General features: G+C 39.2%; 1 protein-coding gene across 25 annotated transcripts in view; it reads left to right on the plus strand.

Moving 5' to 3' along the window:
- The window catches only part of ARPP21 (cAMP regulated phosphoprotein 21), a 155,673-nt gene that overhangs the window by 69,162 nt on the left and 58,709 nt on the right, over nt 1-27,802 (plus strand). For 11 of the 25 annotated variants that reach the window (XM_038570345.1, XM_038570349.1, XM_038570346.1 and 8 more), the window contains exons 11-15: nt 459-560; nt 7,038-7,075; nt 8,975-9,034; nt 13,282-13,514; nt 20,657-20,887. In XM_038570345.1, coding sequence (XP_038426273.1) covers nt 459-560; nt 7,038-7,075; nt 8,975-9,034; nt 13,282-13,514; nt 20,657-20,887 — 664 coding nt within the window. The remainder of the gene's footprint in view (nt 1-458; nt 561-7,037; nt 7,076-8,974; nt 9,035-13,281; nt 13,515-20,656; nt 20,888-27,802) is intronic. The other 14 variants (XM_038570361.1, XM_038570351.1, XM_038570352.1 and 11 more) reach the window with 13 other exon arrangements.

A 27,802-nucleotide genomic window follows, 5' to 3' on the forward strand; every position in this document is an offset into this window, starting at 1 on the left:
CTCTGTTCCCTTGTTCTGTGTCTCGAGTACCCAAGCTTTTAGAGCCATTTCTTCCCTGGACCGCCTTGAACTAGCCAGCTACTTCCTCAACGATATGCCTTCATCTGAGGACCCCAAAGCACACAGGTTAGCAAAGGAGACAGAGTCCATCACTGTGACCCACGTCATAGCTGAACTGGCTGAACACCTGAGGCACATCCAGGTGCCTTCATTCTGGAAACAGCTGTCCTACCTGCATCCAGTAGGGAAGCAAACAGGAGCAGCAGACACCTGCCACTGTGTGTCATGCACACACAACACACACACCAGCACAGCCGCCTTAGGGACCAGAGGGAATGAGACTCTTCATGCTCCATTTATTTAAGTGAACATTTATTATTCTCAGCTGACAGTTGCTTAACTGCAGATTTCCAACAGCTCAACTTGGATAACCGTACTGATTTCTTTTTTCTGTTCAGCAAAACAGAATGCATCCATTTAGAGATGACAGACGAAGTAAATCAATTGAAGAGAGAGAAGAGGAATATCAGAGAGTGAGGGAGAGAATATTTGCACATGATGTGAGTAGTTGTTTTAATTGCCTCTTTAGTGTGGTCCTTCCCCAGACAGCGAGCTGGCAGGACTCAGGAAGCTGGAGCCAGGGACAAATCGAACTGCAGCATACCTGAGGTGTTTCTGGAAGAGGACCTGGTTCAGGGAAGTGATGGAAAAGTAGCCAAGGGTTGTGTGTGTTCCCAGGATATGACCTAAGAGGGAACAGAGGTGTGATTTTGGTCAGTAAGATGGACCCTAAGTCCACAGCGAGGTTGCCAGATTGGAAAAAAAAAATGCCTTCACATCTATGTTAGCCTGCAGACAGCCAACTGTTGTCTTTTCTGGCTTTAATATTGTGCAGAGGAAAGACCTATAAAAAAGAACGAGATTCTATTAATCACATACATAAACACAGAATTTTCTGTATTCTTAGAAGCGCAGGCATTTTATTATATCAAAGTGAAATGATAATACTCATCATCCTCCTCAGTTTCACATCAAATTAGGTCTGTGAACAGTTTATCAAGGGAATAATCATAAAATGATTTCTTTTGTTCAAATCCCAGCAAAGAAAATGTGGTGGGGATTTTTCTATCCTTTTACCCACTGTGGCCAAAATCAAATGCAATTAAATAAAAATGAAAAAGTGATTTAAGGGCAGCCCAGGTGGCTCAGCGGTTTAGCGCCGCCTTCAGCCCAGGGCCTGATCCTGGAGACCAGGGATCGAGTCCCATGGGCCTGCTTCTCCCTCTGCATGTGTCTCTGCCTCTCTCTCTCTGTGTCTCTCATGAATAAATAAATAAAATCTTAAAAAAAAAGAAAAAGAAAAAGAAAAAGTGATTTTAAAAACAGTTGGATTTAAATGCAAGAAAGTGAAAAGGGCAAGCTTTTCCATTCTGTGAAATCACGTGTTAGCCTCCTAAGATGTCATGGGCTCTTCCCTTTGCAAAAGTAGAGATGGGAGCTCCTTCGTGTAGATCTTCCATGGCTTTGCTGGGTTAGGGGGGCCATCCTACTTCCTGTTGTGATTTGCTCTGTAGGCCATTACCAAGCCAGACTGGAGACCTAGGCTCCACCTAGGTCTGTCTTAGCATGGAGGAGGCCTTCTGACCTTGGAGGTTCAGGCCCAAGCCAGTTTCTCTGGTCCTCCAGCTCATGCTGGATCCTTCAGTATAAAGCTCCAGAGGAAATTTAAATTCCACCAGCAGTGCATTCTTTCATGTTTATACAGGTTTCTGTTATCTCTTCTAGATTCTTGCTGTCTTTCTTGGATACAATAAAATAGAACTTTCATGATTGAATAATGTGGCTCAGAGCTCTGGAGTTAGCAGAGTATGAAAGAGGTAGCTGTAGAAGGATAGTGTCCATGTGCAATTCTAGAAGATTTTGCATATGTGTGGGCTATTTAGACTTTTCTTATGATCAGAGTTATTGATGGTGCAAAGCATAGCTTGACACATGGTAGGCCTTTCATTGTGTTTCCTCGATAAAGGGATGAAGTAAGGAGAGGCTCCGTTATAGTAGTCATGATAGTGTAGGGATGCCTGCAGTGGACTTGGACTGGGAGGTGGCATGTGCCATCTGATGAGCTTCATGAAGGGAGAGTTTTCTGAAGGCTAGTTTACTTTTTATGCTTTTTCTTTCTTTCTCTCTACCCATCCTCCCTTCCCCTTGTCTTACACACATGCATGCACATACATGTGCACACACATGAAGACACAAAATTTCCCTCTGACTTTCATTCTAGCAAGTCATAAAATTTATGAATGAGTTGTGTTGAAAAGCAAATATTAATCACCCAGATAATATACAAATAGTATGTTGTTTTTTTCTTTTTCAAAGTAGTGCCACACTGCTGAACACTCAAGGGCTAGGTGGCAGAAGTATCCCTGATGCCCACCTGTGAGGAGGATGATTCCTGTGCTGCTGCCCTTCATGTGGACATCCCCACATCCATAGGGAGGTCGTCACAGGCAGGAGGGGTCAGTATGACTCCCTGTCCACATTGCATTTCCCTACAGCCCTATGAAGGAGATTAACACAAGGAACCTGGGTCCCAGGTTAAAGATTAGAGGCAAGTGCTGAGGTTTCAAGCCTCTATAGCTAACTGCTGAATTAACATTTTTTTGAAAAGTTAAAGCAGGCTGAGGGGCCCCTGGGGGAATAGCTGGTTGAGTGTTGACTCTTGATCTCAGCTCAGGTCTTGACCTTAGGGTCATGAGTCTGAGTCCGTAATTGGGTTCCACTCTGCATATGGTGCCTACTTTAAAAAAAGAAGAAAAGAAAAGAAAAGAAAAGAAAAGAAAAGAAAAGAAAAGAAAAGAAAAGAAAAGAAAGAAGAGAAAAGAAAAGAGAGTAAAAGCAGGCTGCTAAAGTGTGGGAAAGCTCAAAAGCCAAGATGCTGACATAGCCTTTCCAATCTGTGGTATCATCGGCAACCTCTGAAATGCTGTGGCTTCTTCCCCCTCCAGGAGTAGAGTAGAGGTGTGAGCTCCTGTGAAAGGCTTCCTGGAAGCCAGCACCAGCACTGCTGGGGTTAATAATCCAAGTAGGGCACCTGCCTGTTTCTGGCACTCCTTTTCCACTTGATCTCCTGGGGCCAGGGTTTTTTAATTGGCATCCTTTAGCCGGAGTATACTCATAGAAAGGCTTCAAAGATTAAAGTCCTCAACATCATCTGCAAAATATTACATCTATGACTGTAGGTACATTTTTCTAAGGAAATGATCTTTATTGTTTATTGTAGTTTTACAAATTGTCATCACCCTTAAAAGGCTAAGAGCCACTATCTTAGAAGGAAAAAAGTTGCCCAGCACCTTTCTCCTTAGCCCTGTAGCTCTGTAGAAACAATGCAGTCATAAGGCTGGTGTTCCCCGTGTTAAAGCTATTAACTGCTGCATAACAAATTGTCCCAATGTTTGACAGCTTAAAACAAACAAACAAAATGCTTTTACCTCAGTTTCTGTGGGTCAGGAATCTGAGGGTGGCTTAGCTGGCCAGTTCTGGGTCGCTGTCTTTTATGAGGTTAGAGTCAAGCTGTCAGCTGGGGCTGCAGTCATCTGAAGGCTTGATGGAATGGTTGTCTGCTTCCAAACTCATTTACATGGTTATTGGCAGGCCTCAGGTCCTCACTGGCTATACAGAGATCTCAATTCTCACTGTGTGGGCCTCTCCATAGGCTATTGAGTGTCTTTATGACATGGCAACTAGCTTCCCCAAAGCAAGTGATCTAAGAGAGAAAGAAAGAGAGCCCAAAGCTACAGGCTCTTATAACCTAATCCTGGAGTTGACATATCTTCTCTTCTGCTGTATTTGGTTGGAGGCACAGACCAAACTTGGTACGATGTGGGAGGTACTACAAAATGTTGTGAATACCAACAGGCAGGGATCACTGGGGGCCACCATGTGTTAACAGTTTATCACTGGATCTTTTATTAATGTAAATGCAGGGACATAACATAGCAGTATGAACTTCCTTCAATACATATAATAACAAATCTTCTTTACCACTCAAGTAAAGACAGAAGAACACTTTGGAGAGCCTTCATCTATGCAATTCCAAATTCCCTAATGACCATTGCTACTTCCCAGATTGTTGAGGTACACAAGATAATAACTCAAGTAGAGTAAGTCAATTATAAATGCAAAGAATCCAGCATAAGGAAACTAAGTTATAGGTGTCTAATCTCTTTCTTAGCTGACCTTTAATTTAGTGTCTTCATAATTTAAAAACTGAGGTAATAAAAGCAGCCTCCCTTGCCACTTATTATTTAAGTAGTGGAATCATTCAAACAGGTTCAAATAGCAACATATTTATGTTGCAGGTTTATTTTTCTACTTGAAGTCACAATAGTTATAGAGAAATACTTCCTGGTATTTACACTTCAGCAAAATCGAAATTTATTTTAAAATTAGTAGTGTTCTTGAATATTTTACAAATGTATCTTGGTGTCTAAGGTGTATGTGTTTGTGTGTGTGTATGTGCATGTGTGTTTTTTTAATTTAAGTCCACAATCAACATATGCAGATTATTTGGGAATTTTCTAGAGAAATAACTTCAATATAGTTTGAGAATTTGGGTAGCCTGAGATAAGACACATTTATGATTTGAGAATGAAGTTGTTGTAAGTCAAGTCACACAACAATTTAGTTCTCAAATAAAAAATGAGTGTATTTTTGTAGTCAGAAATATTTGAAATACAACTCTTGTTTCCTTTACCAAGAATTTCAGCTTATTTTATGATTAATTCAGTGCAATGATGCAGGCTTTGGCAAGGTTACGTTGAAAAAGCAATATAATTGAGAAAGACATGTTTTGCCTGGAGGATGGTTTCTGAAGGATATTTATGTATAAGTAGGGATTCTGGGAGGAGCTCTTCCACAGTATCCCCAGCATGCACCGGGATCCCTCTTCTTTGACAACCGATGAGAAGGGCATGTAGTGCCACCTGGATTGGGGGTGTGGGAGACAATTCTGTAACTCATTAGGCAAAATCATTTCCTCCTTAAAAGAAAGAAAAAAAAGAGCCCTTTATATCTGAGAATGCATATAAGTGACAGCTTTGAATGCTGCACTTAATTACTGTGACAATTTTATCTTTCTCTGCTATTAAAATTTGAAAGTTATTAATATAACATTTTTAAAAAGTTTATTTTCATCAGCTACTGAGTCACAGCCCATAACCATATCTGTCTTGTTTATGAAAATGTGTTGGATGGATCATGTGATAAATTTTTAGGACCTTTGCACAAAAATTGGAAAATACTCTCGAGATATGTTTTTGGGAAAGTTATCTTGAACTTGCAGGTGCCTTATTTTTTCATTCAAAGAGTTATGGCAGCTTAACTTTCCCCCAAATACCAGTGGATTAATGAGTCTGAAGAGGTCAGTGTGTCTTTGATCAACTCTTTCAAAGACTTAGTAGAGTTTCAGTAACTTCACTACCAAGCCGAACATTATAAACATAATTGACCTCTTTCTGACTACAAGAGCTGAATAGTAGCAAAGTATTGAGCTCTTAATGTATACCTGAGACAATTAATTCCATGATTTGAATCAAACCAGGAGTAAAACCAAACTAAAGGAAATGAAGGTGGTGGGATTTTTTGCTTACTATGAAGAGATCTTCACAGGAATAATATCAGTGGTACATAAATTATATTTATTTATAAACACAAATGTCAAATTAAAAAAGATTTTCTGAAACGCTTTTCTCTTAATTGACTTTTTTCTTTTTGTTAAATAAGATTTTTGTGCACTTGATACTCAGGATGCATGTTAAATGCAAAGGTTAAGACAGAAATAGTTCTAGAGATGCCCTCACTGAAACGTTCAGAGCACTGAGGAAAACACGTTATGCCCAAAGCTAGTCCTTTGGTTTAGTGGAAGGAAATGATTTCTACAACAAAATGTACAGAGAAACCAATATCCTGCTTGCCTCTCTGAGTAGTGGTTACATTAGCTGATCTTTTAATTTAAGAATTCAATATTGAAAGATTCTTTTTTTACTTTAGTTTTATTTTCTCTTCAAATGGACCTGTTAGGTCTCAATTTATCTGCTTAGCAGGTCATTTATTCATCATTTAGAAAATCTACACATATAGTATGGCACATATATTTATGTTTAGAAACTCAGTACTTTGAGAACTTTTTTGTTAATTCCCAAACACAGCCACTATGTTACAGGGCCATTGCACCATAGTTTGTTTAGACTTCTCTTTTTCTGCTAGGTAAAATTTAATTTGATTTGCCTTTTCCCAGCTTGCAATGGTAATGGGATTCTCTCTTCCCTATGTGTGTATTAAACACAGGATAGTAGAGAAGTGATAGCTAGGGGAATGGAAGCTATGAAGAAAGTCATTTTATTGACTTAGATGGGCTTGACTTTTTTTTTCTAATTAGCTTCATTTTGTTCTCACTTGTCTTCTGCGCACCCTTCCCACTCTCCACATTGATTGATGGCATCTCTTCAATTTTGAGAGTCTTACAGTCAATCTGTTATCTCACAAGTCTGTCATTGCCAGGTAATAACTGCAGCGTTGTGGTTCTACGGCTCTCCCATCCTCAGGTGGATTGTGCTAAGTGCACGCACTCTGCCTTGATTTGCACCAGTCCTTTGACTCTTGTTGGGGGCTGCATCTTCACAGCCCCAGAAGAAACCACTAGCTCAGGATCCAGTGGTCACATGGTTCTCCGATTCTCCGACAGTGTCATTCACCTCTCTCTCCTTCTGACCTTGATGCTGAATGGGCTAAATCTATCTGTAACCTGGAGATGCCCTCATGGAAAAGTACTCGTGTGCTGAAAGAGAAAGAGAATGGTTTACACTTCTAACTCTAACCGATTTTTTCCCTTTTTTATTTCCACTTATTCAAAACATTGTGCATATTTTTCTTATTTCTTCTCCTCTCAGAGGGGAAAAGTAGTTTTAAAATCAGGCAAGGATTTGGGATTGCTCAGCACATCCAGAACGTCTGATACAATGCCTTTTTTTATTTTTCAGTCAGTTTGCTCCCAGGAAAGCCTTTTTGTGGAAAACAGGTAAAATGAAATTTGTTTTTTCATGTCTTTAGAGGAACAAAGTCTGTTATGTGTGTCCTGTATATTCATAGGTATATATCCCATATATAAGTGTGTACTTGAATATATGTATAAGTAAATACATATATCTATGCGTACATACTTATATGCATACACATATGTGTTATCTAGCATGCCAAAAAAGACTATTTAATTTGAGGAAATATTTCTCTGTTACTTCCAAACATAAGTTTGTCCATTTTCCTTATTTAAAGTCTCAATTTCCAGTCCTTCCGGAAGTCTAATTCCTGCTACCTTTACCAGGCATTACTAGGCATAAATGAACTTGCAATTTCATTGGCTTATGGATTAGGCTGTTAACAGTATTTGTATATTGAGCATTATTAGCCACTTCCTGTGCCGCATACTTATATATGGCCATGCAAACAAAGATTGGAATAATATTGTTTTAAGTTTCTCACTGTAAACAACCTATTAGTCTAACTTGGAAATCTATCTAAGCTCATCTAGATTTAGTAACTTGGGAGTTGGTAGGAGGGTGGTTGTTGTGAGATGAATGAGTTATAGAACTTATACAAAGTCTTGAGCATATGAGCCAAAGGTTTTCAAATTTAACATATACTTTTAAGAAATAATTCTAAACTGAAATAGGTATTCAAATGTTCCATTGATTTAATTGCAGCTTTTCAAGGGGAATTAAAGAATTCTACTTTAGCTGTATTAATCACATTTGAGGTACATCAGAGTGGGCAAGTTGGAATGTAAATATAGTATCACTTCAGAAAGCAATACTTAACTTTATTTCAGATGTTGGCTTAATGGGTGCTCCTGTAAAACTGATTAAATGGAGGCTGTTTGATAAATTCCAGTACTTAGAGAAAATTTAAACTGGGCATTAGAGGTGATTGGGGAAAAAAGTGAACTTTTATTTTAGCAGTTAGAAATCTTTCTTTTTCTTTTTTTTTTTTTTTTTTTTTTTTTAGTTAGAAATCTTTCTAACTGCTAACTAACCCTCTCAATTGAACAATCTCTTCTAGAAGAATGGGTGAAAGTTGATAACATGTCTACAGAAGGCATTCAAAAACAACCTCAAAAATCTGTACAGATTTAAGTGAATGTTCTCTATTTATAGTTAAATTAAGGATCCATAAGCACTAACATTATCGGGATGATTCTGAAGCATCCCAAAATTCTATATTCTAACTAAAAGGATGAAGGGAGTGCTTATAATTCAGAGAAAAACATTATTCACTAGTCATCCAGCCAATCATTTCCCCTGCCTTACACCCGAATTTTTATTCATTTACTTGGATTTTGCAGAAAAAGACTGCTAATGCACATTACATGTCTTTTAGATTCAAATTGAATTATATTCTTCATTACAATAATTGGTCACGTACATGAATTGCATATATGAATAAGTCTTGATATTTCCAAAAACAGAAATATAATTGAGTAGATTCTCTACAAAAATAAAAACATTTCTTGGATACCTGTCTTTGAAATGTCAGTATTATCCTCTAATAAAAGATAACTTTTATATTACCAAGGGAAAAAAATCACAACTAGTATTAAATTAAATTTAATTAAATGTCTATTAAATTAAATTTAATTAAATGTCTATTAAACATCAGCTTATTTTGTTTTCCTCTCATCTTCCATTCCTTCTATTTTTTCTTCCTTTCTTTCTTATCTAGTATTGGCACCTTAATCCTAGGATAGGGAAAATGCAGGCTGTCATTAACTTATTATTGCAAAACTCAACATCATACACAAAACAATAGTCTGTGGGGTTGACTTGCAAGAGAGGTAGGTTACAAAGGAGTACACATCCTTTTAACATAGGGCATTTAGTGTCAGTAGGATTAATATCATAAAAACCATGTTTTTCATTTCCAGTAGGCTCTTGGAAGACAGTAACATATGCAATGAGACCTATAAGAAAAGACAGCTCTTTCGGTTGGTATGGTTTACTTTTTTAAAATGTGTTTTCAGATTATGTGGCAGAATCAATGTTAAATATAAGTGTATTAGTGTAAAATATCTGTTCATGAAATAAATATGTTTGGTTACATCTTTGTAAAGCTTGTTACATAGCTAGCGCTGAGGCCATATTGGATAATGTGAGATACAGGGCTAGGAAATTATTGCTTTGTATATAATCCTCTTGAGTTCTTCCTCTGATTTCCCATTTTTGGTGGGGTTTTGTTTTTGTTTTCCCCTCAAAGGTTAACTTTGGAAGCACTCTGATTTAACATTCTCAGTTCAACTTTGGTGAATTACATTACACCAAGTTAAAATTTATTTGATAGTCTCCAATTATATATACATACCTGATCCTGGAAAAGAAACCAATGACAAAGCCATTTGATAGTTGAGTTTTGGCTACTACTGTCCATCATAATACTTCAAACAATGCATTTTTCAAGCACAGATTTTATTTCTAAAGGAAATTACAGGGTTACTTCCAATTATAATGAACTATTTAAGGTAAGATCTTTGTAAGATAAGGGGAATGGATATATATGTACTTATTATGTATTAATATTGCATATTTTAAGTTCTATACTAGGCTGAAAGCTCCATGAAAACAGAGGGACCATGCCCATGTTGTTACTATCCTATTAAATATACCTCTAATATGCACTATAGGGCAAAAAGAATACATAACGCTATCAATGTACTCAATATGTTTTATATATTTAATATGTTACTGCTTTTAGGAATGTTAGGATTCATCTCTGTTGTAGGAAAGAGAAAACTTATTTGTTTACAAACAAAACCTCTTGCTCTCTTAGAAAGAAGAAAAGACCAAAAAAAAATTATTGGATTGAGTGCTCAGAAAATCTTTGTAGTAAATGTGAATTTAGGACCTCATCATTAGAAAAGTTGAATTAATTTGTTCCCTTTTCAGCTTGGCAGAAATAAAAATACTTTTTAAAAATTTCCTTCACTTTTCTAGATTGAATTACATAGCCTAATTGCCTTCCCCTTGTTATCAATGGAACATTTATTATCACATTTGTAGATTAAAAAGATAACACGGCATTGTTCTTCTCAAAACCCAGAGAACAAGAAGAATTTACCAGTACTCCTATGCTCCCACCACAGCCTGGTTTATTTAGGCCAATGAATATGTGAAATGTGAGTTCTTGCCCCTATAGTGGGCCACTTGGTTTTACACAGGCCCAAATCTGGTCCCCAGCCAGAGTTACCACCTACTCAGATCAGTCAACTCTAATATGAGTGCATCACACACCAAGTCACCAAACACAGAAACTCAGGAAGATGAGTTAGCACAAAGACATGTGCATAATGGTAAAAGCAACTCAAAGCATACATCATATCTAAATTGGTAAAAAGCAAACAAAACAAAACCATGTGCAGATATGAAGGAAAATAAATATTATTTATATTAATCAGCAGAGAAATAGAACTTGGAGAATATATGCTTTATGACTACTCTGGGATCAAATTCTCATTACATACACCAAGGCCAACTTCTCCTGATGAGCAGACACTTCATTATTATTGTCTTTCTGGTTTCTAGTAGGAAAAGAACAAGACTTGGCTTAGGAGATAGGTAGGCACTTGTGGTTATGCTTGTCTATGAAGTCTATGCTTCTACTCCCAAATAGATATGAAACTCAATTCTGGACCTCATCTTGTGAGTGCTAAGGTGAATAATCAGTAGATGGAGCTGTAAAGTATTGTTTCAGTGTATAAATGGGGATCCATAAATCAGAATTAGATGCATTATTATAAATCTCATTAATGTTAACTCTAAAGCAGCAACCTAAATTCCCTCTTTTGGGAATTTTGACAGCTCTTAATTTGGGATGCTGCTTTGAATTGGTGGAGTAGAGGTAGAAAAAGTTAAGGAAATCTTAGTTTGCCTTATTGGCTTAGCATGTGGCACAAGTCTAGAGGAGTTACCCAATGCCAGAGTGAAGCCTGCCAACTCCAGCACACTACTTTGCACCCAAGGATAGCGATAGATACTCCTTTGCAGACAGGCTCAGCCACACTGGCATTTCCTCCCACAGAGGTACATAGGGAGAGGGAAACTCAAGCATAGTTCATGATCATCACCTGCATATGGAGAGCCTCCTTCTGAGGCATCCTATATGCTGAGGCTAAGGACTATCCCAAATCTTTTCCTATATGCATTATTCCAAATTAGCTACAAGTGTGACTATTGTCACATCCCTGGTGCATTCATAGTTGCTGAATAATGATTTTTGCCAGGTTTTAATCAAAAACAAGTCAAATTAATCAGAATTAAATGCAAAAAGAATAAAGTTGAATTTGGAACTTGAACGGAAAACAATCAGGGATGCCTGGGTGGCTCAGCAGTTGAGCATTTTTTGCCTTCAGCCCAGGGCATGATCCCGGGGTCCTGGGATTGAGTTCCACATCAGGCTCCCTGAATGGAGCTTTCGTCTCGCTCTGCCTTTGTCTCTGCTCTCTCTCTCTCTCCCTCTCTCTCTCTCTCTCTGTGTCTCTCATGAACAAATAAATAAAATCTTAAAAAAAAAAAAAGGAAAATAATCAGGAATGGAACACCACACCCTAGAAAAGGCTGTTTCTTCCCTCCACCCTACCTCCTCTGGCTTTATTGAATTTAAGAGAAGTTTTAAGAACTCAAGCCACCTGGCCATTGGTGAGTGTGTGATTCTATCTACTCACAATGTGGTCTCTTTTTAGATCCTCTTTCTAAGCCCAGCAAGCCCTGAGGTGTTAACAGAGAGAATATAAGAAAATATTGATGCAAGACAGCAGGGCACTGAGTGCTTTTTGTTTTGTGAGTTTGCTGTCCTCCCCTCATTTTACAAAGTTCCTATCACAGATGAGCCATTTCATTTTTATTGTCTCTTGGATCTATTTACCATCTTAAGTTCTTATAAAACAGAAAAAACGTTAAGTAAAGTTGAAACAAAACTTAAAATTTTCTGTGTACCTTCCATATAATTTGGTTGGTGAGCATTTCAATCACATGTGTGAACTCCTAACATCTCCACAGTCTACTGTTGTCTTTAGAAGAATATTTTTTTTTTTTTAGAAGAATATTTTTAACAAAGCTACTGACCACATCTGTGAGATTTGGATCAAGACTTGAGCATGCCACATTGCTTAGTGATCATGAAATTAGAGGTTGTATCTATTGCCCATGATTTATGTTGCCCTTTACTTAGTTGTAAGCCATGAGAATAATCTTAGAGTATTTTCATCATGTCTTATTTCTAACTGCAGGAAAAGCTTTGAAAATATTCACTAAGTTCTTCTTTAAGCAGATTGGAAACCAATGAAAATGCAAATTTCATCAACTTTCTCTATAAAACACATGTGATTTTTTGTGTCCAACATGGAGATATTCTGGTGTCTTCAGAATTCACTTCTGCTTATTGGATCTCTTCCAATACATTCACTCTTTTTCAATTTGAATTTTGAACCAGTGTGTTCTTTCACCTGTGGAGCTTTGTCATTTCCATTGATCCTCTCAGAAATTGTCATGTCAGTGTAGTGTTTATACTGGTCTTGTTATTATCACAAGTTTTACTATGTGAAAAGGATTAAAAGATGCTTTCCTCTGCCCAGGAAGGTTAAACTCACTGGGCAAAACTCTCACCCTAGGCTAACAGAATAATTTCTGTGATTTCTGTGCTGTTAAAGCCCTAATGAATTCAGATAGACATCTCATAAAGTTAGAAAATAACAAATGGCTTCACTGGTTCTGTGTGCATCTTCCCATGGTCCCAATTCTTTAATGCTAAAGGGACAAAGCTTGTCTTCAGTGGGAGTTGCTCCTAGAATCATTTGAGATCCTATTTGTTCCCAAACATTGATTCATTGTTGACTTAGGTCAGGAAAATTTATCCTCTTCTCCTCTCCACAAGAGAAGTTAACCACTGTATTTTATACCATGTTTTTTCCTACCTGTTTCTCCTTCACTGGCAGAGGGATGGTGTGATATTTCTAGGTTTGGTTTTTCTGTTTATAAACATGCATATTATATGTGATATGTTATCCATCTGCACATCAATGAAGTATATGTGGCACTGTTTGTAAGGCAACAGGCTTCATGGGAAGGGTTGCAAGAAGGGTCTTGGGGAGATGGCTCTTCCAAGAAAGGTCCCGCCCTATGTTCATGCTGCTCATGGAAGGTAACACTATCCCTGTGCATCTTTCCGGTGGCTGTGCTCCAGAGGCAACAGAGATGGCTCCGGGAGAACCTCTGGGAGTCGACAGAGCAGCTCGGAGAATGAGCTAAAGTGGTCGGACCACCAGAGGGCCTGGAGCAGCACAGACTCTGACAGCTCCAATCGCAATCTCAAGCCCACCATGACCAAGACGGCAAGTTTTGGGGGCATCACGGTGCTGACCAGGGGTGACAGCACATCCAGTACGAGGAGTACCGGGAAATTGTCCAAAGCAGGTAGTTAGTACTGAATGGGTTTATGTCCTATTGTATTTTCTAGATTCCACCCAACTGGTATGGTCATTATTCCCTTTGCTTCCAGTTAATTAATGATGGTGATATTAATTGCTGGGATACTTGGGGGCGTTAGGGCATGCAATTTAAATACCAATCCTGTCTTTTGCTAGCTGTGTGCCTAGGTCTCTAATCTTCGGCTTCCTTATCTGTTGTCAATCTGAAATTGTCAGGAGTCAATAACCGAGCAAGAGCATTTATTTGGAATGAAAGCATTACAATTCAAGGTACACAGATACGGGTAGCAACCCAAATAGTCCCACCTGGGAGCAGAAGTCAGAGGTTTTTGAAGCAAAAAGAAAACTCTTGTATGTGCTATTTACAAAGAATTTTTTTGTTGGTGTTAATGGCACAATGCTGTTCTTGATGGAATATAATTGTTTTCAAAGGCTATCACTAAGCTGTCTCTTACTGAAGCATGTTGCAGGTGTTTGGGCTGGGTCTTTGGCATATTTGCAGTCTGGTCCGGTTCAAAAGCTCACAGTTCTACAGGTGAGGACAAGTCTAATGCCGGTCTCCTCAATGGCCTCCTGACTCCATTTAAAAACTTCTTGACATAAATGACCCTATGTCATTTCAACTTTGATACTATGAAATGTAGGTTATAATACAATATGACGTTACTCCCCCTCAACAAACTATTATATATGTTTAGATTCAATTATTTATATACAAATGGTTACAAAAGCACCTGCACATGATAACTTTTTAACAAAAGTTAGCTATTTTTTAAAAAATTTAATACTGTGATTGGTTTCTTAAAACCACACTGTAAGATAATTACAACATTAATAGTTTGGGTTGCTGCTTTGGTATGCTGTTAGTATAATTATGGGCAAGTTATTTAACCTATTTGTGTCTCAGTTTTCTCATCTGAGAAATGGGAATAACTGTAGTCCCTATAAGGCAAAGTTATTGTGAAGTTAATATACACAGAGCAATTAAAGTAGGTTGTAAGCCCTCCATAAACATGAGGTCATGTTTATCTTTATTACTGTTACTCAGTGCTTCCATCCCTGCTTTGCAGATAAGGAACGTGAGCCTCAGAAAGGCTTAGAGTTCCAAGTAGCCAGGTGCAGGCATCTCTCTCTCTCTCTTCTTTTTTACCTTGTGTTTTCTTCTAAGTGAATAGTGATCTTTTTGAGGTAGTTCAAGTTTGCATGGACAGTCTTTGGGAGGTCCCAATGAGGACCATGACCTAGAAACAACTTTAAACTGACGGAAGCATTAATATCATGGAGTTCATATGAGTCCAGAAATCCTCAACATGGTCTGCCATTCCTAGCTCCTCTGTCTCCCAAGAATCTGTCACCATCGTTTTCAAATTATTTGCAAATGGTCTCAGTCAAAATATCTCTTAGAATCCCAGGAAGGTAACAGGTGACCATTCAGTAGTTATCCATGAACTTTGGTTCGTGATTATGATTTGTAATGTTTCTGTTTGGTTTTGGCTTTGCCTAGGGTGGAGGTTGAGAGCTGTGATTCATCAACATGTCCTGGATGTCGCACATACTGGGGGTTGCAGGACAGGGAGGGGAATGTGAATGGCTAACACCAACCAGAGACTAGACATGGGTTGCCCTAACTGTGGATACTTTCCTAGCCAAGCTTCACACTCACACTAGGGGGCACTCTGAAATCTAGGCTCATTATGCTAATGGTTTAACATAATTGTGTTGCTGAACATGTTCCTAAGAAATTATCTCGTGTTTCCCTACACAGGCAGAAAATTAATAGCATTTAGTCACAGCCACTACTGTATATACATATTTCCTGCTCCTTGGAGAGATTCAGGTGGGCTCACACTGCCTTCTGCCTTCTGTTATATCACCATTTGCTGAATTCTTGATTTCTTACTCTAATTAATTGCTCTTATATCCCATTATTGCAGCAACTGAAGTCAAGAAAACCCACTGTGGTGCACTTGAGCTCCTGTAAACTAAGAAAGGTTAAATAGTTTTAAATCTCCTTTAAATGCAAAAACCAAGGACCTTAAACGGTGCACTTAAAAATTCCAGCACACCAAGAGAACTCTTAAGATTTTTAAACTAATCATCATTCTCCATACACCACCCCCAATCACTTCCAAAGAAAAGCTCTTTGGAAACATTTAAAACACTTCAAGAACGCTAAAATACCATGTTCTTTGAAGAATGATTAGAAATTGTAAGTGCCTCAGACATTTTTTTTTTTTTCCTTTTTAATCTAAGTGTCTCCTTTTGAAAGCTTGTCAAGGTGCAGGAACTGAAAGAAAAAAAAAATTAAGGGCGATCAAGATAGAATGTCAAAACAAACTTACAATTTCCCAGGATGGTTTTATGAAGCAAAGCTGTCAGTTTTGCTGTCATGGATCTTCAGAACAGCGCAAGTTTTTAATTTTTTGTCTCATTATTCACACTGGAATTGCAAACTTTTTTTTGACCTTTCAGAAACCAAGCCTGGAGTTGTGACATTTAAGTTACTCTTCTCCTCCTCTAATTACATAGGTTCAAGCTTTAAATAGATAATGATGAGACTCTCTCCAGGTGGGAACACGTTTTCCTACATTTTATAAAGAGCTTATTGCTGAAGTCTGAACGTATAAGCACATGCTCCGAAGGCCTGGGCTGTCTTTCCCTTCATGTATCCCCAACACTGAGCTTAGTGACAATCACCTACCAGATGTCCAGTGCACAGCTACAGAGGTAGACTGCGTCATTTTGTCATGACATCCTCCTGGATGTGGAGAGGACAGAAACAGTGCTTGTACTGTACCCTCTGCTGCTTCTTGGTCATAGCAATGAGGTTAGAAAATGAGTAGACATCTATTTCTTTCCACCCTGGCCAGAGGACATTGCTTTACTATAGTGCTCTCTCTCGATCTCCAGACCAGGGGTTCTCGACTTTAACTGCACCAGAATCACCGGAAGGACTTATGAAAGCACAGATTGCTTGTTTTCAAATCATACTTTGAGAACAACTGCTCTGGAGAGAGAAGATATCCTTATGATTTGTTTTAGTAATTTTACATGGTGTGGTGTTTTGTTTTCAGGATCCTAGTGTATCCTTGTTGTTGTCACCTTCCTCATCTACATTCCAGAGTACTTTTAGAGGCAGTGCAAGACACCTCATCTCTCTATCAAGTCCTCTTCTTCGTATTTAGTTTCATTCAGCGCTAATGCAGACTGGATGCAATTTCTTTCTCCTTGAAATTTCAGAAGCTTTCAGTCATGCTACTGAATTCTCTGACCCCTGAATCTAGAAACATTTTCTTGAATTATTAATTCAGGGAAAACTACTTATAGTTCAGGGTCCTTATAAAAGAAGAATTGCATCGGACCAAAGGAACAGATAAAGAAGGCTCTATTCATGACTATTGCAGTCAGGGTCAAAACTATTGCAAGGAGAGAAAGACTGAACTCCACCCCGTACAGTGAATTGTAGGGGAGTTTTAAGTGCTGGAGTGAACCAGTGGAAAAGCACTGGGGCAAGGTAGACAGGGGTTGGTAAGTTCAATGAAATCATCCTTGCTAATTGGAACGTATCAAAGTCAGGATTCTTTCTACCCTCCCGCAGAAACTGGCAGACAAAAGCACTTGCTCTCTTGATTATTACATTTGAAAGAGACGGCCCCTGAATCTGTAAGAAAGACATACCTGATTGTAAAATGGGTAAGGGGCTAGTGGAAGATTTACACCCTGAAGGGGCAGAAATGCTCTAAGAAAAGGGAGGTAGAGGGACAATCCTCTGAAAGAAGCCAATCCAAAGATTGGTCAAGCTGAGAGGAACTTTAAGGCCAATGTCCTCATAGCTACTCACCGTTTAGTCCAGTGACTTATATTTTACAAAAGAGGATACAAAGGTCTGAAGAAGTAGTCAGGCACCTGGGGGATGCAGTCAGTTAAGCGTCCGACTCTTGGTTTTGATTCAGGTTGTGATCTCAGTTGTGAGATGGAGCCCCACATTGGGCTCCAGGCTCAGTGCAGAGTTTGCTTGAGTTTCATTCTCCCTCTCCCTATTTCTCCCCTCCACAATCTCTCTCTCTCTCAAATAAATAGACAAATCTTAAAAAACAAAAACAAAAACAAAAAAAAAGGTAGTCAGTGGCCAAACAAGAACTAAAAGGATGCTTCCTCCCTGGGGAGTGGGTGCTCCCTACTCCAAGGGAATCTGCCCACACCCTTCCTCTCTGACCAGTTATCAGTTTTGCTTTGCCTTGCAATCTTTTATACAACTGTCCCCCCATTTTTCCCCTTTTCCCTTTCCTATCTTTCTTTTGAGTGTTCACCAGAGTCCCCCATCAGTCATCACCTTCCACCAGCTGCCCCTAAAAGTCAAGCTTCCACTTCTGAGCAGTATCTCCTAGAACTTGGAATAGTCCTGGTCAGGACCCTGGCCCTACCTGCAGGTCACTCAAGTGACTCTGGGCATAGGGTGTGGTCCATGAGGTCCTGTTGCCTGGGTCTGAATGCAGACTCTGCCATACGTGAAGTATATTTGGGAAATTTACTTAACATCTCTGAGGATCAGTTCTCATTTTCAAAATGAGGTTGCTGTGAAAATGAGACCAGGTAATTCACATAGTGATGAGCACAGTGCTTGTCATGTAGACATACTGTTTAAATATTTGCCATTGTTAACATTTCCGTCCCTGAGAAAAGGAGACTGGACACACTTTGCCTCTCAACACCTAAAGCAGTAAAGTTCTCAAATATCAGTTTCTTTATTTTTTTATTTTTTTATTTTTTGAACACTTCTAATCCTGTGCATTTCATCACCATTGCTAGCCTCCATTTTTTTGATCAAGATCTTCAGTAACACTGGCTATATGTAGAACACAGACTGATGCTTACAGGCTGTTCAAAGTTGGTTGTAAGCCAGCCAAAAAAGGCCAGTTACTAACCCTGGCTGCATGGTGATTGCTGAGCCACCCCTCTAATGAGGGTTCACTGTCTCCATCTTTGCAAGTGTTGAGAGTTTAAGCTAAATTTGTCTCCTTTCTTCCTTTTAACCTGTGGAATAAGGTTCTTTACATTGTCTTTGCACCCCACTTTCTCATTGTTCCTGTTGAAGGTACTGCTTTTCTCCAGTTGATAGAAGGACATGACATTGCACATCAGTGATGCATAGCCATTTTCTGAAAGCCAAAAAGAAAAAAAACACTCTGGGTTTTCCCAGAGTGGCACATCAGCTGTGTACATCAGTCCCCTCTCTTGACACCCCATGCCAGCACCAGCTGACACCTCGAATTACTCAGGACATGCCTCCTTAGTCCCAACCCTTTCCCACTGCTGTCTGACCCCTCAGCCCAGAGGTGGGCTGAACCTATTTTGTATGAACTTCATTGTCTGCAGCCTGGAAGTTTTGTTATCATTTATTACTGTTGTTGTTTTTCCCTCCACACTAGTGTCAGACTTGGTATGTAGCATCAGATCACATGGGGTGAGTCCACGAACACACTCTACCATTTGCACTGGGGCTTCCATGTTGGGGGCATCGTGTCAGCAATACACTCTCAAAACTACTCTTAGCATTTTCAGATCTCTTTTTAGATTCTTTATTTTTCTCCCATACATAACTCAGAACCCACCAGCATTCTAAACCAGATTGGTACATCCTGAATTAACTTAAAGCTTTATCATTATTAATAATCAAGTCTCGGGAAAAGCAGAGAAGATTCCCAGCTGAGAACATTCATGGCAGTACCTAGCATATGCATGTGATTGCTTTCAGGAGGCAGTGTTGGGTCACAGTTAAACCTATCAGCCTACCCAGATCACATCCCTCTCTGACCATAGCTATACAGTTGGCTTTAGTTATTGGATTTCTCTATCCTTCAACTTCCCTATCTGTGTAGCCAGTAATAGTACTTATTATCACAGTGTGTCCAGGTGCTCACACATACTAAGTGCTTAATAAATATCACTGTCCTCCTCCTGGAAAACTATGTCCTCCTCTAAACTCTCCAGTGGCCCTTCTTCTTTGCAATTACATACTGCATTCCTATCACTTATTTTTAAAGGTCTCCAGTTTAATTCAAGGACACATTTTAGGATCTTGAAAACAATGTTAACTCTTTCTGATATATGATTTCCCTTTAATGACACAGAAGAATGCATTTTTAATGACATCGATTGTTGGTTGTAGGGTAACATAGTTTTTAAAATTCCTATTGCAACCTATGGTATCACCCAGATCATCTGTTAGTTAGAATTCACTGATAGCAAAATGTCACTTGGTGCATTTTCTCTCCAGTGCTCTGGTTAATATTCAGTGCCCAGGACAGCGGTGGTCAACGGTGCTGGAGCTGCTTGGCCCTGGTGGTGGTGAAGGGCAGGTACAGCCTAATGGACATGGGATATAACAGGTGTTTCTTTGTCCACAGTAGAGGGAGAAGGGGACGGTTGGGTTAGATTCCACCTTGGAACCCAATTACCTAGGATATTTACAAAATACACAGTCTACAAACCTCCCCATGATTTTACTCTTCTGTGTCATCTAAACAATGATGCAGCATTCTTGTTAAGGCCAAGCCCTTTCAGGGTCTGCCTTTTGGGCATATTCATAAGATTTATGTGAAATACATACCTTAAACACCCTCAGCAGGAGTGACCCAGTTCTTCTACTCACATCTGAGGGGAAAAGATTATTTTGGGCCATGCCCCTTTAAAATGCAGCTTTATGGATGTTATAGGACCAGCACCTTAGAGCTATGCCCATGATCAGCACATTCTTGGACTCTTTCTTAAACTACAATCTCTTTAACACCCACCTCGCATTTTATTCTCCTAACTCCAATGAGACAGCCCCCTGGCTTTAATAACTCCTGGGCATCTCCAGGCACTGAGTCGGCACCTTTAGGGTACCAAAGGACCATCCTAGGGACACGTGAGAGGCTGAAGGAGAGTGCTCATTCTTAATATCCCTTTTCCTAGGAAATCAACACATCAGAAACATATGTTGCAGATATCTCAAAATGTGAGCCCCAAATGTTGCCCTGGTCCTGCTGTATTCACCTCTCATTCTTTAAGGATGGATTATGTAAACTAAGCATTTAGATCGGAAGCTCTCTGTGTTGGATGATTTTCTGTTCCTTTTCTCTGTGGCAGGCTCTGAGTCTAACAGCAGCACGGGCTCTTCGGGGTCTCTGCCCCGCACCCACGCCCCCCTGCAGAGCACACCCCTGGCTGCCAGCGTGGCCACTGGCTCTCCTAGCTGTGTGCCCTATCCGGAGAGTGGAGCAGGGGGCCAAGCAGCCCCCAGCACCAGCTACATCCTCCTTCCACTTGAGGCTGCAACAGGCATCCCACCCGGAAGCATCCTTCTGAATCCGCATACAGGTTAGTTCTTTACCTCTGCTATGGCAGGGACTCAAGATCAGAGTTCTGTTTTTCTGTTTGAGCTTATAAATTCATCAGCAAATTTTCTTTAAGTTCCTGAGCAAAAGAGCTAGGTGCATGAACCAGTGTATAGGGTCTTGATTTAGGAAGAGCATATCTATTGCTGTAATCTCTATCTCTATAATGATATCAATATTGATATGTAGTTATTAGTATAGATTCTTCCCAGAAATATCCACTCTTCTCTCTGTCCTCTTTGTCTTGACCATGGTGTGTCTCATGTATTCCTCGGAGCTAAGACCGGAGACATACAGTGATGATCTGGGAAATACTAATTAAAATACTGTGTTTCTCAGACTAAATCCCAGATTAGCCTGTTATTATGTCAAAAGTGGTTTTTGCATCCAATATTTCACAAACTTGAGATATCGATTGGGACACACAAGCAGATTCTTTTTTTTTTTTTTTTTTTTTTCACAGCAGATTCTTACCTATTGAAGTTGCTTTCTTGCTTCACCCAGTTCTAGCTGGGGAATAAGGAATGACAGTGACAAATAGGACATAGGGAGCAAATTTTTTACTTATTTTAGGGATTCTAAGACTAGACTTTTTTGGTGAGGTTTGGAAAATTGGAGGTTTTAGAAAATGGTGACTTCATGATGATCATTTTTTGATGATGAATGGTTCTTCATTTTTTCATTTCTCCAGTGGTCAGTTAACTTCCACACTGATTCCAAAGAATCAGTAAATAGGGGGTAAATAGACTAATAAGCGTCTGCCTCATGGGGGAAACTTCTCAACCAGGGGCAATTGTGCCCACACCTCCAAGGCTATTTGGCAATATCTACCAACATTTTTACTATCATGACTGAGGGAGGAGGGTGCTGCTAATGGCATCTAAGAAGGTAGAGGCCAGAGATGCTGCTAAACATCCTACTATGCACAGGGCAGCCCCTTGCAACAGGAATTATCCAGCCCAAAATATCAGTAGTGCCGTGGTGGGAAACCTAGGGTTATAAGGCTTGACATTGACTAGTCACCTCTTTGGAAGCCCTTATAAGTAATTGGAAAAAAAATTGAATTGTCTCAAAATATGTCTAAGGTTTGGTTTTGATGATTCCAGGGTATTTCTGTGATTAGCTAAACTTGAAAATGCAAAAGTGAATGAGAATCTCGTAAAAGCAATCTGACTCAATCTTCTCACGTATATAGCACTACTAGTAATTAGGAAATTCAGAGAAACATGAGAATGATAGTAAAATAGTTACTTGAATAATTGCTACATTTTCATGAAAACATATGGCACATTCTCAAGGCATGGTGTTTGATTGAGACATTTTGAAAATGCCGTAAGCTTGAGGGAAAAGAAGGCATAATCATTTTATTGAAAACCATTTGAAAGCTTTCAAAATAGATACTTCTAAGGAGAATATTAGATTGCTTTTATTTTATTTGGATCATTGTAAGCACTAAAAGGAAATTAAAAGAAAACCAGGATTATAGTCATTACTCTGGGCACTGATAGAAGTATGGTCTGACTCTGTTGGCTTAAATCCCTTCACTTTTAATTGAGACAGAGGGCTTGCAGACAAGAGCACACACAAGCATTAGTTTTGAGTCATTTGTTTTAAGCAAAATTGCTGTGTTTCAGAAAAGCTTAATAGTATTTTTTAGGGCATAATGAAGAAATATTATTTGTAATGATATAATGGTTGTGTGTGTGTTATGTGTATATTATCATGCATAATCTTGCTTATAATAGAAAAAGAAATAAAGTGCTTTCTGGTACCCAGTCCTAATTCTTATTTATTGGATCCACTCACTTAGAGCTGTTATCAAAATATCTCTTTTGAAGCAAGATCCTAACTGAGGAAAAGGATCTAAGAACATTGTTGAACAGCTTCTCTATACACGTATCTCTGATTTGAAAAATAAAATATCCCAAGATCAGAAGGAAAATGTATTAATATTCTGTATACCATGACTGAGTGGTGGGATGTAAGGTGGATGATGTTTCTTTTTTCCTAGAATGTGTTTATTTTTGTAAATTGAAAATATGCAAATGTGTATATGTGTAGAGATCCATCATGTATCATATACACATATACATGTATATATGTCTATGGTGTATATGTGTGCATGTCTGTCTATCCATTCATCCATCTATAAATTTGGTCTCATTTGACTCTGCTATGGAAACCGGAAATTTGCCTTCTTTGGACTGGAACTCATCCTTCTCTGTCATTGCTGTAAACTCCTTAAATCCACACTTATCACCCTTCCTTAAATACTCTTCTGCCAAATGCATGATAGAAATTCTTTAGTGTTAGGAACCAACAGCGTATGACTACTTTACTTCTTGTGTGAATAGCCCTTGGATTCATTACCCTGTCACCAGCACATTTATAAGCTCCTTGTAGGAAGGGGCCATCCTTGGCTATTTTTTTCACTTCACTGGAGTGGATAACAAAGTAGTCTTAACATGTGCTCAATTTACATAGTATTGAAATAATATCTATCATTCCCTATGCTGTGTCTTTTATTCCCATAATTTATTGATTCCATAGCTGGAAGCCTGTACCTCCCACTCTCCTTCCCCCATTGTGCTCATCCCTTCTTTCCCCTCCCCTCTGGCAACCACCAGTTTGTTCTCTGTATTTACAGGTCTGATTCTGCTTTCTGTTTATTCCTAAAGTATCTATCTTAAGCAGGCATAGGACAAGCAATAATCTGAGAACACCACGATGACTTCCAGTCGTGTCTACTAAATGAAACAAAATGAAACTTCCTTTATCAGCACAATTGATTTGGCTCTTCCTAAGTACTGAATATTTGGCAACCTGAAACCTACCCACCCGCATAAATCTTGGTAGTTCCTCAAACGCAATCACAACTTTTTATTTTGTCTGGCCTTAGACTCAGCTTTCAGCAGGTCTGCTTCTAACTCAGGACCTCTGGCCTCTTCTTTCCTGGCTCTTCCGGCATCTGGATGAGTGAGTTGCTGCAGAGGTTCTTTCTCAAAGTCATCCCCGTATAATGTATTCCTCCTTATAAGGCAGACCTGGGTTTGACTCTCCAGTTTGATCTTCCTGATGTCTTAGACTTGGTATCCTTTTAGAGATTTTTAGCAGAAAGCTCATCTTTGGCAATTTTCTTTTAATTCAGAGCTATCCAGAGATGCCAACAGGGATTACATCCCCCACGTACTCATTAGTGCCCATATATGTGGTTTTGCCATTTCACTTTGCCTTCATCTGGCACAAATTCACAAGTGTGTGATGTAAGGGCATGCCATTGGCTGGGACTTTGCTTTGAACTGCCTTTTAGGGCTCATCTCTTTCAAATGCTCCTGATGGTCTCTCACAGCACTCCACTTTGTAGTTGTCACAGGACTTCTAGCAACTATTTATCCAAACTGATTCCACCTCTTTCTATTATTTTCCACCTCTTTCTTAAATGTACCATGAAGTTCTTGTATGTGACATGTCTGTAAATGTATCTTTAAGAGATCTGAGTTAACCTTTGCCTATCTGTTAACAGCAGCATCCTTATCATTTGATTGATCACCTCCTAAGGACTAGGAAAGGAAAAGTCTTTTTCTCACACCCTCTCTATCTTTTTAAATAAATACCCTTCTGCCAAGTATGTGGCAGAAATGCTTTGGTGTTAGAAATCAAGAGCATTTTATTACTTTGCTTCTAGTATGAATTGCCATTGGGTTCACTTCCTCACTACCAGCGTATTTATATATTTATAAGCACTTTGTGGGGAGGGATCAGACTCAGTTTTTTTTTTTTTTTTTTTTTTTGGTTTTGTTTTTGTTTCTGCATCCCTAGAATGGATAACCAAGTCTTGGTCCTCATGCAGATACTCAATAATCATATATTAGTATACTTGATAATTACATAGTCCAGCACAGGATGCCTGGGTGGCACAGTGGCTTAAGCATCCGACTCTCGGTTTCAGCTCAGGTTGTGATCTCAGGGTCCTAAGATCAAGCCCCACGTCAGGCTGTGACCTCAGCAAGGAGTCTGCTAAAGACTATCCCTCTCCCTTTGCTCCTCCTTGCCACTCACTCTCTCTCTCTCAAATAAATAAATAAAATATTAAAAAAATAATATCTACTGCACATTATTCATGTTAGTGGAGAAGCTTTCCATCAAAGGCCACATATTAAGGGTAATGAGCAATTGGCCAGCTCATGGCACCCCAATTTACCTCTGCTTCTACACCCTTTACCTGTGCCAACACACATGCCAGGGCCTGCCAGGCATGCTTGAGCCATTCCTGACATGAAAACCTCTTCTAAGCTGGATGGTCTTAGGGCCAACTAGTCTTTCTTTCCCCTCTGGTCTTTAGAAGCTGTCATTCAAACTACTAGCCTATATTCGGTTATAATTACATCTGGATTGGCCAAAGTAGCAGATTCTAAGAGAGGCCACCAGAATCATGCCTGACTTGAAAACCAATAGTCACCTGTCCTAATTCTCTTGGGAAATTGTGTCTGTTCCCTTCCATGCCATCTATCTTTCTTGGGACTTTCTCACTTCTTTCCACCTCTCCTTACTGAGCATAAAAGCAGTACTTTATATTTTCTCTTCTCTTCCAGAAGAACCTGCCACCTATCTCCACCCAAGGTGTAGAGTACCCAAGTTAGAGTACCCAAGTTCTGAGTACTTTTCATATGCAGTTATCTGGAAATGTTTCTTTCGCCTATTTCATAGCCCATTAGTAATATTTCACACAGATGATCTAAAATTTATCAAAAGGACATCTGGGACAGCCCGGGTGGTTCAGCAGTTTAGCACTGCCTTCAGCGCAGGGCGTGATCCTGGAGTCCCGGGATCAAGTCCCACGTCAGGGTCCCTGCATGGAGCCTGCTTCTCCCTCTGCCTGTGTCTCTGCCTCTCTCTCTCTCTCTCTCTCTCTCATGAATAAATAAATAAAAAATCTTTAAAAAAAAAACAAAAGGACATCTTAATAATTTGTGATCATGTTTTTCACCCTAATTATGGTCCTTTTTTCACACTACCTTTCTTCTCACCGGGGTAAATTGGAAGTCATAGAAAATATAGTAAATATCATTTTATTTTTACTTTCCATTTCTGTGTGTTTGAGTGTGTGTGTGTGTGAGCACAGAATGAGACTGATTTTGAAATGATTTCTTATAAAGTTGCTGTGAAGCTTTTTTTTTAATGCTAGGTATCTAAAATTTTCTTCTTTTTACCATAAAAAAGGGAGGAGGATTAAGAATTAGAACACTAAATGGGCTGATGGGATTTTGTAAATTGAACCATTTTTTCATTCTATCCCAAGTTGATGCTTTGGGGAGAAAAAAATGAGTTGCAGATTTTAAATCTAATAGAAAGTTATTTTTGGGAAAAAAGTATTTAAAATAATTAAAAGTAGCTAAAATTAAATGACAGTGGTAAGAAAACATGCACCTATGAAGAACAGGAACTTTTTAAAAAATATCTCTAAATTTAGTCGTTCTGTGACTATAATTCTGGCACATTTGCTCTTCCATCATGGCACATTATAGTTGGTTATGAAACTGTTATCAGAACTTCCTTAGTTCTGGCAGGTATGGAGCATTTAAGGGTTTCATGTTACACACATGCAAGTACATTTGGGCTGAAAATATGAGGTAATGATGGGAACCTGAGGCTCCCAGTTCCTAACTGGGCTTAAATCAAGTTTGGGGTCAATTTGTTTGACTTCACTACAACCTTACCATTTGCCTTCCAAACCTCCTCCAAAATATCTTCTCACTGTTATTTATAAAACGCACATACCTGACATGTAGCATTGGCAGGTATTTATATATATGAACCCCTGTGCGAATACTACCTGGAAGGAGACATCTTCTGGTAGACTCCCTCCTGCCCCGAGAGGTCTCATTCTTCAGACTCCCATTACCATTAACTTCCGCCTGACCGTGAATGTATTAGAAATGTAGTTGTAGGAGCACCTGGGTGGCTTGGTGGTTGAGCGTCTACCTTTGGCTCAGGTGGTAATCTGGAGTCCTGGGATGGAGCCCCACATCAGGTTCCCCACAGGGAGCCTGCTTCTCCCTCTACCTATGTCTCTACCTCTCTCTCTATCTGTGTGTGTGTCTCTCTTGAATAAATTAATAAAATCTTTTAAAAAAGAAGAAATGCAGTTGTATATTTCCCTAAAAGCTGCCCTTTGGGGACCTGCTTCTTTCACTTAGTGTTCAGTAGCTAATTAGCTCCCATTTTATAACAGTCTATTCTTGTTGGATTCTACATATTTTTTTCTCCACTAAAGCACTGTTTTGTTTGGGTCAGTTTTTATGTTTTCACTCTCTGACCTGTTTTGTTGCTAATTTTACTCACATCACTGGTGATTAATATATCATTAATAACAATATGTATTGTTAATGAAAAAGACTGCCTTCCTTAGCCATCATATGGTGCCCACATCCCAGAACAATTGGCTCTAACCTATCTGCTTGGGAGGATTTTCATTTATGATTGGATGTTTCTCATTGTACCTCATTGGAGCGTGTACATGTTATGTAAACTTGGATAATCCACTGAAGTTATTTGGTGCAATGGGAAGTGAATGGATTTCAGAGTCATTCTGACCCGGGCCTTTTCCTGACTCTCATGTACTGGTTTGGCATTTCTGAGTGAGCTGCTTAGTCCACGTGAACCCTGTTGTTTTTTTTTTTTTTTTTTTTTCTTTTTGGTCTCTAAAGTGGAATGAGATCGCACATCTGTGGGTCACCAGAAGAGCTGAGACAGTGTGTACAGGGTGCCTGTCCCTGTGCGTGCCACACTGGAGCTTGATTTGTTCTCCCTTCCTTTCCCTCTCCTTTTCCTTGCTTCCATCCATCTACTGCTCTTGTTCTCCTCCCTTCTGCTCCTTCCTTTCGCCTGCTTCCTTTCC

This window comes from Canis lupus, chromosome 23 (assembly GCF_011100685.1).
Source record: "Canis lupus familiaris isolate Mischka breed German Shepherd chromosome 23, alternate assembly UU_Cfam_GSD_1.0, whole genome shotgun sequence".
NCBI lineage: Eukaryota > Metazoa > Chordata > Mammalia > Carnivora > Canidae > Canis > Canis lupus.